Source organism: Mus caroli, chromosome 2 (genome assembly GCF_900094665.2).
Source record: "Mus caroli chromosome 2, CAROLI_EIJ_v1.1, whole genome shotgun sequence".
In the NCBI taxonomy this organism is placed as follows: Eukaryota; Metazoa; Chordata; class Mammalia; order Rodentia; family Muridae; genus Mus; species Mus caroli.
The window spans coordinates 3226146-3238862 of record NC_034571.1 but is presented as its reverse complement, the minus strand read 5'-3'; the positions used below and the strand labels follow the sequence as shown (position 1 = coordinate 3238862).

Below are 12717 nucleotides of genomic sequence, written 5' to 3'. Positions count from 1 at the left end.
TCCATCTTTAACATGCTGGAACTGGTTACAGTCACACCGAGTGTGTGGGGTGCTGAAGACCAACCCCAGGGCATCATGCATGCTGGGCAAGCCCTCTACTTGTTCAATTTATGCACAGTTTGCTCCTGAGTTTGTGCTTTTCTTGGTACATATTTGATAAAATGCAAACATACAACTAACTGTGCTTCAATCTGTTGATATGTAAAATACGGAACAAGTCATATTTGAAGGCCTCCTCCACCTCCTCTCTGGGCTCAGTACCGTTCTGCTGCTTCTGATCAGGACTGGCCAGCGCTACAAAGACCAGCTTCCCAGACATGCTTTTAAAAAGCAACTGTTAGGTCCAACACTGCTTTATTTAGCATGGAGCATATCTGATCTGAGATTCTCAATGTTTTAAGGTCTTCATATTTCTGAGATATCTGCCTTTAAACCATTTTAGTCATTATTATGTTTTTCAAAGTCTTAGTCACAGAGCATTACTTTTTAACATGGTAAAAGCCAAACTGAAAGTGTGTTTCCTCCATTAAGATGTATTGTGAGTGCAATGCTTGTCCCTGGATAGACACCTTCAGAGGCTGGAATGTAGAACCGGAGTCATAGGAGACTGTGAGCCAACCACTGCTTGCTCTCAAAGTCTTTGCAAAAGGAACTTCTCCTAGCCTTCCTGGTAGCTCAGTCTCTACGCCATCCTCATCCCCAGTCCTGACAGCCTGCTGCTGAGGTGGACCTGTCATCGCAGGCCAACTGGTGTCAAGGAACACTTTCTGTGACATCAGTCAGCAAAAACTCAGATATCATAGAAAACCATCAGTGCATATAAACCTACCTACACATTGTAAAGCAGGGGAATTCCTTTATATGAGTGTAGCGCACCCTATCCTGTCATAATATCCAAAGTCACTCAGGTTCTGGGTTTCTTTTGTTTTGTTGAAAAGAACAGCACAAAACATCCTTTAGCATGTATGGCTGGACCTGATAATGTAATATGTAGATTCTGATTCTGGAAATGCCTACATTTTAGAGTGCCACTGTTGCCAGCCACTTACATTTCAGGTCTCTGTTGGATGGGGTTTGGGGCGGGTTTGGTAAAAGTGTTTCGTTTTAGGTCCATCTTTGTGAGATACTATACTATTGGCCCATTTCCACGGGGTATTTTGCTCATTTAAATAGGAAAAAAATTCCTTAACAGTCAGTGACCTTAGCCCCTTCCCTAGTGAAACATCCACCCTGTCTCACTGAGGGCCCATGCATGCTCTAGTCATTGTCGGGAAAAATCTGTGACATCATGAGCCTGAGTCTAGCAAGGCTTCGGGAAACCCGAGACTCCCAAGTGTGCTCCCCAAGCCCAGAGTCTTGCTAAATGCCAACTTCAAGCTACTGTGCAGACTTAATGGCCTCTGGATCACTGTGCCAAACTGACAAACGCAGAGAAGCACCGAGACTCCGTCTCAAAGGTGACGAGAGTACTGCTCACGGGTACCATTATTCACACTGCTCCGGTAGGTCTGTCTTTATGGCCTCAGAGTCAGCTGTTCGTACCCACATCAGCACTTGACAGCTGTCTGACCTCTCATGGGTGTAAGCCTCCCCTCTGCCTGTTCTCATGGCTACACCCAACATATGGCCACTCCAAGTCCCATCTTTTCTCTTGAGAGCCATCTTTGGGCTGAGGTGATTGCTTTATGGCACAGCTCTGGGTACCACTTCTTTTGGTCCTTGCCACAGAAGTAGGTAAACACATGGTTGCTGGTCCTTCCCACTCCTGTCTGCTCCCTAAACAGGGTCTTCCTACTTACCTGTGCTTTCCCACCACTTGACGCCCAAGGTCCACGCAGAGAAGGCAAGCGGCCTAGGGCAGGGGCACCCTACCCTCAGAACATGGAGCAGAAAGAACTGTGTTCAGACTCTGCTGTTTGCCATTGGGCATACATGTGAAAACTGAATCCTAGAGGACTCCGGCACCTGCCAAGACTGCAGCCGCTCATCAGTACCAGAGGTCCTTAACTCCCTCAAGCCGTTGCTTGCTGCCACGTGACATTTATCATGTGGCAGAGTCCTCCCCAACCCCACTCGTGCACAGGGATCCTTTCCTTGTCACGGGCTCCTCCTGTATAGCTCATGGTGGCAGTGTTTGAATAGCTGCTCTACCAAGTTGATGCTCGTGTGCAATCTGCTCCATCTGCCTGCTTTGTACTCTGATTGCGATTTCCCGCAAATAAGTCAAGGCTGCATGGCAGAAGGTTTAATAATCAGTGTTTAATACTTCTGAGTACAAGACTTGGCAACCTGTAGAGCCTCAAGAACCCGGCAGGCAAATCGATCCCTCCTTAGCATTGCCTGTCACCACAGACTATGCCTCCTCCCCGTCCCTGGTTCCCCTTGTCCTTCATTACAGTAACTGTCCATCTCATCCCATCCAAACCATCAAGGGGCCTGCTCCCTCCTGTTTGTGCTCTAGGGAGACAGGAGGTCAGCAAGCACTCCCCGTATCAAATCCAAACAGACTCTGCAGTCCCACATCTGAGGGCAGCTCTGCTGCACTGTATACTACCAACCCAGCCACCATGTCTGAGAGGCTGGCGCCACCTCAAGTCACACCAGCTCTGCCTGTCCTGTCTTGTATCACATGCAAGTTGACTGCCTTTGCCCCTGGGCTGCTCGCCAGACCCTCAACCCCTTGGGAACAAGGTCAAATCCCTCCTGGCCACTAAAGCCTGGTGTGGTGACATGTAATTACAGAGAACATGTATCACTGCATGACACTGAACCAAACATGTCAAACCGATCAACTCAATCCTAAGAAACAGGAAAAATGCAACAATCAAAAACCAACCAAACAACAACAAAGCCAACACCAAAGCCAAACCAAAACAACAACAACAAAACCCACCTTCAATTTAGACACAAGGAAGTGGGTCAGAATGGAATCTCCATGAAGACAAGAGACACAGACACAAAGCTCGAACCACTATCACTGTTAACTCCTGTCACTCAACTAATCAGACCATGATTGTCTCCTCTTCTGCCTGTACCTCAAATGCCCAGTTCTAGCTAAGGACAGTGAGGCCAGGAAGGTGACCAGGACTTGCCCAAAGTCACACAGCTATTGGACAGCAAACTCAGCCTACCATGCAGACCTGCCAGCCTCCAGCCCACACAACCTGACTGACAGATGCCCTTTCTCACCAGTAACTCTGCCTTGTGGGTGACTGCTCTGCTTGGCCACCATCTCTGGGGCATGTACTCACTGGTGGCTTTGGGTCCCTTATGCTGGCAAATTACCAATTCTCTCTGGATAACCAAATGTCTATCAGATGATGAAACCTGTCAATCCCCAATCCTCAAGTCCCACACACAAGCTGCTCTGACACTAAACTAAACTGACTCACGAAATCTTTTGATGGGCTGTTGGCCCCAATTCTCCTACACCCCTAACACTGTAGAAACGTAAGCCAACTTCAATCTTCCTCTCCTTCAATGGTAGAACAGGTTTTGAGGCTCAGGGTCTGTAGAAAACAGCCCTGATGACAGAGAATAAAACCGCAACAGTTCTGGAGAAGGCATTCCAGTAAGAAAACAGACCAAACCACACAGTCCCTGGAGTTCTAGCCACTCAGTATTGATAGCTCTAATGAAGGCAGGGCGGGGTCTTCTCACTGCTGAGAGCTCAAATAGCTGGGCTGAAAAGCAGACCACAGTGGGTAATGGCAATCTGAAGGCTCTATCTACTTTGCAGGAGTGGTGTAAGTGTCTGGGTGTCTGGGTGTGAGGGGACCACACCTCCTTCCTCAAAGCTATTCAGCTGTGACTAGCAGATATCTCGAAATGAGGATAGCTGATAATGTTGCCAGTGGACTTTTTCCTAACTTTCCTGACGTCACTTTTGAGTTCCCAAACTTCTGACCTACAAAGAATTTTAAACACTAGTTCACCAGTAGTGTTTGTGTTCAATCTCCAGCACTGAGAACAAGACAATCAAAACTCATACTACAAAAACCCTGTGCTGAGCGAGATGGGAGGGGCACATATCTCAGTCCTCTGAGGCTGAGGGAGCCTCAGAGGTAGACCAGGCTGGCCTCGAACTTAGAAATCCGTCTGCCTCTGCCTCCCAAGTGCTGGGATTAAAGGCGTGCGCCACCACCGCCCGGCCTTTTTTTTTTTTTTTCCCNCCTCAATTTCTAGGTTAGCCTCAAAAACACAGTAAGGTCAGACTGGGATATATAGCAAGACTGTCTTCAGAAACCAAAACAACAACAAACCATTTTTAAACATCCCACAATAGAAACAGAAGACAACTTTGGCATTTTTCCTAGTGAGAGTTTCAAGATGACAGTATTAAGAGACACAAGGGGAACACGCTTCTCTAATACCTGCGTTTTACCCAAGATAGGATTTAAGTGGTCTGGGGTGAGACTTGATAATTAAAAACAAAACAAACAAACAAACAAAAGAAAAAAAAACCCAAACCCTTAAGTTCATTAGTTAAGTACAGGTCAGCAGGACAATTCCTTAAGAAACTTACACTACCACACCCAGACACTTACTTCTGACGTAATGGGCAAAGTGACCATGAGGGAAGCCTGAGCCATGGCCCAGCCACTGTGGGCACGCTGTTATGGGGCATGGCTGCTCATCTGCCTGGAATGTCCCCAACAAGCCTTTCTATAAATAGATTTTGAATCACTTTGTCAATATTATTTCTCTTATCATTTCTTTTATTTAAAAATAAATTTAAAATAAAATTGTATAGTGGCAAAATAATTTTAAATTAAAATTTCCTACTTGAAGCTAACAGAGATATATATCTTATAGAGGGGAAGACTTTCCTGCCATTAGTAACGAATGCTTAAGCCAAGGAAAAGTGATGCAGTTCAAAACACGGTCTCCCTGAAAATGCAAGCAGAGAAGCGCAGCGTGGGTAAACGCTGCTGGTGAGCACCTGGCACATCTGCCAGGCCCTGCAAGGCCAGGACACAGCACTTGCCACGGGGAAGCTGCACACAGAAGACACAGAACAAAATACATGGATTACTTTTAGCATGTTAAAAACAATCAACCACATCAAAAAGTATACAGATAAAAAAATGCCATAGATGACATAAGAAAATAGTGTGTCCATATATAGCATATATATATATATATATAATCTACATAATTTACCACTATGATATATACTTTCTGAAGAGGCAGAGAGCTGCCATCATGAACTAAACTGTACAGCTTGGCTCCTTACAAGTCACACTTTAAGACTGAAATTAATATCCTCAGCTACATGTCTATATACATTTATATCTCACCTTCCACATGATCTAAATCAAGAGCCTGGTTATTCTGTCAGGAGTTGGGAGTTTCAGTGTGGTGTTCGCCTTTAATATACTGCATTTGCTTCCACACTTAATAACATCATTACCACGTTAATTAACTTAGATTAGAATCATTATATACATAAAAATATTGTCACGTTTGCTAGATAAACAATGTTACTTTCATGAAGACATATTCTTGTACCTCACAAACTTAAGTCTCCACCTTGGAGCAGGGACAGTGTCACTGTTGGACTTTCTAGTTTCTGATATTCAGATACAAGAAGGTAACAACGGTGGGTGAGCATCTACACAGAGCCGCCATCGCTCTTGGAGAACCCAGCACTCTGTCAGTGTCTTGGTGACAGTAGTGTGTGATAGCATAAAAGGAATCATCACATCTTTTAAAAACCATGAACTTCAGTTATTTTTCACTGAAAAAAAATTCCAAAAGTATGAAACAAACTACATTTTTTTCCCTTTTTTTTTTTTTTTTTCAAAGATCAAAATTCTAGGTCCTTATTAATCATTAGGGTATTTTTCACAATTTTGACCGGGATAATGGAATGGCCCAGTAAGTGTAGCGGTATCCATCCACTGTGCTCTGTGAAGACCGAGTGCCAGAGAAAGCCTGTGAGAAGGGGAAGCAGGGTGAGAAGCAGCCTTCCTTATGGTTAGAGCTGCTTTCCAATGACTGTGAAATGCAGTCTTCTGCGGCCTGGGGCCCTGCAAGGTCTGACTTCCAGCTCACGCTGCAGACAGTCCCTTGAACCCGGCCAGACCAGAGCCCAGGGCACAGCAGCACCAAGACTGTTGGAGATGAGGGGACTCAGTGAGCACTGTGCAGCCGCTCACTTGGGTAACTGACCCACTTTAGGCACCATCAAGTGGTGAGCCTTTCTCTGTAGCCTTTAGCTTTCAGGAGGAGATAAAATGGCAGCAACTGAAGGAGGATGACATTCTATAAGGCCAATCATCTCTAGTCAGTTTCAGTTTAGAGCCTGGGTTAAAATATGTTTGGGCAGGGTGGGCAGAAAGATAAAGGGTTAAAAAATCCACTGTTAGTCTATGTATCTAGATTAAAGGTGGTTTTAAAGACAAAACCTATATGCAGTTGCCTCGTCTATCTATGAAAAGGCGAGGGCCGGCCCTCAGAGTATCTGCTCTATAGTGGTCAGTAGTCTCCTGCTCTAACAGCAACGGAACAGAGCGGGGTCTGGGGGAGCTACGCAGGGAACAGCACAGAGAGCCTCACTGTGTGTGCAGCCCTAATGCTACTGCTGTGTTTCCAGGTTCCCCTATTAAAGGTTCAGCCAGGATGCAGCTGACCCACTCTTCTTCAGCAGCCTCTGCAGAGGATGAAGCCTTCCCATACTCTCATCACTGACACACTGAGCTGTGCACACTGTTTACAATATAAAAAATACTGCTCTGGCAATTATAAACATAGCAATGTGGGCATATCGTTTCTATTCTCTTGTCAGTGAATACAGCCACACGCTCACAGCAATACTGATTCCTGCACAGAAAGTCCCTCTCCATTTCTGTAGTGATGTGCCGAAGGTGAGGGCCCTGCATATGGATACCCATGAGGACTGGCATCTTCCACAGCTGGTGACATCTTATACCTCACTGGACTGTCTACAGACACTTCTGGAAGCCCATGGGCCTGGAACGGTATGTGCTGAAAGGCTGCATAGTTTGATAAATTGCTTATGTGGCTACGGTGAGCATCCTGAGTCCATGATTGGCCATGCATCTCCGGTCTGTATGTGTAACTAACTTCTGACCATTTTCTGTTCTCTGGCAAATAGTCCACTGGAGGAAGGATGAACTGTCCATTCTTTGGTGACCCCGAACTGCCGTACCCCCTGGCACCGATGTCAATGGGAAGGACTTCAATTCGACTAGAGGGCAGAACAACAGGAGTTGGGCGGCTGTAGGCTTTCTCTGGAGAAGTGTCAACTGAAAGAGAGGAACCGTAAGGTCTCCTGGAAGGGTTAATTTGAGGTCTGGGGCTGATCTGTGTGGACACAAAACCACTGTGAGCAGTAGGGACATGTTTTGGAGAATTTCCATGGTAGACAGGGGGGTTGCTGTAGGAGGGTGGATATGCAGCTCTGTGATCCTCCTCTGGTAGCTGGGGTGGGTATCGTACATGGCTGGGAGGCTGCACTTTAAACGTAAACTTGTTGGGTACTTTCGGCGGACTGGGACTTGGCTCGGGCTGCTTCCTTGGGCTGTGAGGGTGAGTCCGCTCTGGTCCCTCTTCCGCAGATGCCCCAGGCTCAGTCTCACCCCCAGGCACGTTGTCATACTGGGAAGCGTTAGAACCCCGCTTCCCTTCACCCCCATCCAAAGCCTTCATCTTCTGCCTTGAGTTTGACAATCGGGTCTCAGCAGAACCTGGGATGGCGACGGGAAGAGCTGAGTGACTTTTGCCTTCGATGGCATATTTAGTAGTTCTTTCAATAGCTGAGGCATCTGATGGTTTTCTCCACTTGGGCATAAATTCCTTCCTGACGTTTGAAATTGCATTGCTATTTTGGTTAGCAGCTGCATGGTTATAGTGTCTGGAACTGTCCTGCATACCCGGTGAAGGTTTTCTCTGAGACTCTGCCTCATGCTTCAGATTTTTACTCCCCTCATCCACGGACTTCCGCCGTGACTGCCCGGCTCTTTCTGGTGTGCCATTTCTACTGTGATGGACAGGAGAGTGCTCATGGTTCTTGCGAGGCGATCCATCTTCTCTCCTGCTGCTTGTTTTGGGGCTGGGCCTGCCAACACTTCTTTGTCCATTGCTCAAGTGATTAATACAAGCAGACTCAGGTGGAAGCTGCCCCAAGGGTTTCTTTGGATATTCATCCTCCTTACCTAGAACGAAGGACAACAGGTCTATGAACAACTGTAGATTGTCTTATGTGTGCAGAAGCACACACTCTCATACTGCCAAGTGTCAACGCTAACGTCACAGCCTAAGTAGGCACTGTGCAGGTGGGGACAGCTTACAGGAGAGGGCCACCAACTGCCTAACACCCAATTCTTGTATTTCTAAGCAGAGGTGATGCTCTCAGTAAGCAGAGCTGGTCGGTGGCTGAGAATTAACATTACGTTGCTTTCATTTTAACACATCTCAACTAAAGCAGTTTTGAAATCAGTAAAGTCTTTGCTTTTACCTTGAAGCAGATCTGTCAAAGTTGAAGGTCATTTGATATCTTACTGTGGCCCACAAGTCCTCCCCAGACTGTTATTATCTTGGGTATTTCCACAGTATAACTTACTAAGAGAAAAACACTCTCTAACTGAAAACAGACACCCTAACAATACCCTACTTAAAAATGTAAAGACAGAAAAAGAAATTTTAAAACGATGAAAACCATATTAGGTAATTTATTTAATTAAAAAGAGTTGTGAGTGTGCCTGGCTGGTGTGTGTGCGTGTGCACCATGTGCATGCCTGGTGCCTGGGATACTGAAGACAACACTAGATGCCCTATGGGCTACAGATGGTTGTCAGCTCGGAGTCCTTCCTAAGCAGCAGTGGACCTGACAGAGCCATCTCTCCAGCCCACTTACTTTTATATTCTAAATAACTAAGAGAATTGTGAGCAGTTGGAGGGACGTGTAATAAGATGACCACTTAGCAGAAAGTATTTTAAATGCTCTATCACAACATTACCAGATTACCATGAAAAATTTAAACATTTCATTTGCAAAAACTGAAACGCATTTTAACTGTTCTTATAAAACAACATCTTGAGTATAAGGTCCCTGAGTGTGACCTGCAGGAGGTGCTGTGAGCAGGGGGTGGGGTTTTCTCATGGCCCCACTCACCACGGTGGTGGTGCTTCTCTTCCTTTCTTTCCTAGGGTGGAGGCACTATGCTTACTACTCTTGGAGTCTCATACTGCCTGTTTTCTTTATAGGAAGTTCTAGTTGGCACATAGCAGCTATAGATCCATTTCTTCAGGATCTTAAAATAATGATTCAATGTTTTGTTGTGCTGGGCCCAGAAGGCTGCCAAGCTAAGCGCCCAAGTGTGATCTTGGAACCCACATGACACAGGCAATAAATACATGCGGCAGAGTAGCATGTGGAAGGCAGGCCCTGGTTCCCATCACCAGCATTCCAACCCAATCCAGTCCCATCTAATCCAAACAAAACAAAACAAAAACCAGGAAAATTAAAGTGGTAAAAACAATTAAAAATCAGGAGTGGATGGCGCAGAGCAGGAAGGAGAGCCTTTAAGAACAAGACCCTGTCTCTGAACAAGGCAGACAGGCCCCATGAGGAGGCCAAAAACACAACCCAGAGGACTGGGTAGTTTGTCCTGAGTTAACTGAAAACTCTAGAAACCTTTCCACAGATGAGCTATAATCTGAGGTACAGCACAGCAGCTACTGTAAATAGCAGTGTAGACTTAAACTGTGGTAATGACAAGCAACAATGACAACAGTCAACAGATGAGCTATAATCTGAGGTAGAGCACAGCAGCTACTGTAAATAGCAGTGTAGACTTAAACTGTGGTAATGACAAGCAACAATGACAACAGTCACAACTGTTGACATTCATTAAGTAATCCCTGTGTATCAGTCAACACTGTGACACAACACAGACAACAGGCACATGACTTCATGATCTCCTAGGGGAGGAAACTAGGGCAGAGATGAAGTTGCTCAAGGGTTCACGGCCAGCACGGAGCAGACACAGAGCTCAACCCAAAGCTGACGCCAGCACCCACCCGCTTCCCACCGTCTACTGTGGTGAAGCCTGAGACACTAGATTTGGACACACATTGACGTGACATCCAACTGCAAGCAAGAGAAAGATTTAGGCTGAAACTCTAGACGGGTGCAGGAAAGTTTATTTTCAGTATAAAGAACAAGAAAAGTTTTTGCCTCACACTTTTCATTTAAGTAAGTAGATTAGTATATGGAAGGAAAACAGACTTTTGGTGTGAGTCTAGCCTTTAACAGCTTAGCCGCCTCTCCAGCCCGGTGGATACCCCTGCACACTGTGTAAGGTTGAAGGGGATAAGACTGGAGAGATGCTCAGCAGTTAAGATCACTGGCTGTTCTTCCAGAGGACGGGCATTGGATTCCCAGCACCCACATGATAGTTTACAACCTCTGCAACCACAATTTCAGGCAATCCAATGCCTCCTCCGGTCTCTGTGGGCATTGCATGAATGTGATGCACAGATACACATGTAAGTAAAACAACCATACACATAAAATTAAAAAGTAATAAAATTTATTTTTTAAGAATTAAAGGAAAAATTCGGCAGACTTCCTTTATTGAATTAATAGGAGACCAGCATGTACAGTGGGGCCCAGTGTCTGTGCCTGATCTAAAGTATCCAAAAGAAGCCTTCCCACTGCCCAGTGGCTTCCCCTTTGGTATGCCTTCAGAGCAACGGCACATGCCCACACTGACAGTGGGGAGCACTGAGTAAAAACACCCACAAAATTATATAATATATAACATATAATATCTGCTAAAGGGCAAGCCCTCATTAGGTACCTGTGTGCAAAAGGCACATGGCAAATATATTACATGCACAAAGCCTTTAGAGGTCACGGCCTTTTTGCTCCAGGAAAATTTTTCAATAAGGAGGCAGCAGACAGGAGTATAAGAAAAGTGCCTCCTAAGATTATAAGTGCTTAAAAATCAATTTCTCTAAATGTTAAAAGCAGTGAAGCAAGCTAGCCCAGAGTCCTTCACGTAAGGGAGGGGCCTCTCCGTGTCTGGGCCAGAAAGCTATGCTTGTGTGTGCCCAGTTCCAAATAGTGTCCACTCTCTTCCTCTTCCTGCTGTGCTTGGGAACAGGCTAAGGGACACTTAAGGCATGGCTGTGTCTTAGTTACTCTTCTATTGCTGTGACGAGACAGCTCCACCAAAGCCACTCTTACAAGAGAAAGCATTTAACTGGAGCTTTGCTTACAGTTTCCGAGTGTCAGTTCATTATCATCATGGCGGAAACAAGGTAAGCATGGTGCAGACAGCAGGCAGAGAGACAGTGACTGGGCCTGGTATGAGCTTTTGAAACCTCAAAGCCCACTCTAAGTGACAGATTTCTTCCACCAAGGCCACAGCTTTTAATCCTTCTCAAACAGTTTCATTAACTGGGGACCAAGCACCCAAATCTGAGCCTATAGGGGTCAGGCTCATCCAGACCAGCACAGCCTATGACGGTGGCATCAGCAGACGGCTTCCAGAAACACTTGCTGACTGACTGTTGGGTTACACTACAATTGCACTGCTCCCATGAATCTCACTCAGCAGGGCAACCACACTCCAAGTGCATGTGTTCTTTACATCTAGCCGAACTCCCCTCACAGAAGCAGGTTCTAAACGATGCCTCAAAGGCCTTTCCGTTCCAACAGCCAGACCAAACCCACAGCTTCTCTGTCAAGCAATCTCACCTCTGTTATAATGAAATTAAGAAGTCAAACCTACATGATTTCTATGATTTCTATGCAAAGGCGATTTTCTTTTCTTTTTTCCTTCCTCCCTCCCTCTTTCCTTCCCTCCCTTCTTTCTTAGTGAAGATTAAGTATGCAACTTTTACTGGGTCAAGGAAATACTGTGTGCATCTCATAGGAGCAACAAATGTCACTACCAAGTATGTGTTTATGTTCTAAGTATTTTCTATCACAAAAGTAGATTTAAGTAAATCTGTGAACACTCAGACAGACAGACAGAGACAGACACACACATACACACGCGATCTTTGGGTTAACTGATGTCCTATATCCTCATTCCTCCCAAGCAACCATGCTCAGCAGACTCAAGCACAAGTCACATAACAACAGACGCATTACATCATTATGTGGGCGTTTCTACAGTCAGTATTTACCGCCTGCCCCCCCCACAGCTTTCAGAGACCCTTCTCAATGAACAGAGGAATGTGGTCTTGCACCTTCTGCTGTTTCTGCTCAGCTTCGTGTCAGAAGTGTACTTTTTCCTTCTTCCTGAGAGCACAGGTGAGCTGCAGCCATGCACTCACAGAGCTTTGTGTGAGGACATCGTATTAGTGGCTTTCCCCTCTCTTCAGTCACGTAAGCCCTGACAATCTTCTCCCCGCTCACAAGAAGGTAACTTAATACAATTTAGGACAAAACACAAATGTTTACTTCTTCTTTGTTTTTGTTTCTTTGTTTAGCATTTTTCTCTTTAAAAGCTCCAAAATGCCAATAGTAGTCTAACTTCCCAGGAAGGTGAAAGGGCCCCTTTTCTGTCTCCTCAGGCCGGTCCATTTCCGGCCTTACTCAGGTCTCTGTCACCACCCAGTGGACACCACACTCTACTACAGGGTGGAGGTGAACTGCCTCCGAGGCATTAGTGGCTCTTTGAACCCCCTCAGAGATGTACTTAGGAAGTGCTTCTCCTGCGGTCTTCTGGGGAGCGA

At 45.7% G+C, this 12717-nt stretch overlaps 1 protein-coding gene across 5 annotated transcripts in view; it reads right to left on the bottom strand.

Moving 5' to 3' along the window:
- Window positions 1-2239: 2239 nt before the first annotated feature.
- Usp6nl (USP6 N-terminal like) overlaps window positions 2240-12717 on the bottom strand; it is a 123402-nt gene continuing 112924 nt past the window's right edge. For all 5 annotated transcript variants that reach the window (XM_021154013.2, XM_021154009.2, XM_029470742.1 and 2 more), the window contains one exon: window positions 2240-8180. In XM_021154013.2, coding sequence (XP_021009672.1) covers window positions 6808-8180 — 1373 coding nt within the window. In that variant the 3' untranslated portion in view covers window positions 2240-6807. The remainder of the gene's footprint in view (window positions 8181-12717) is intronic.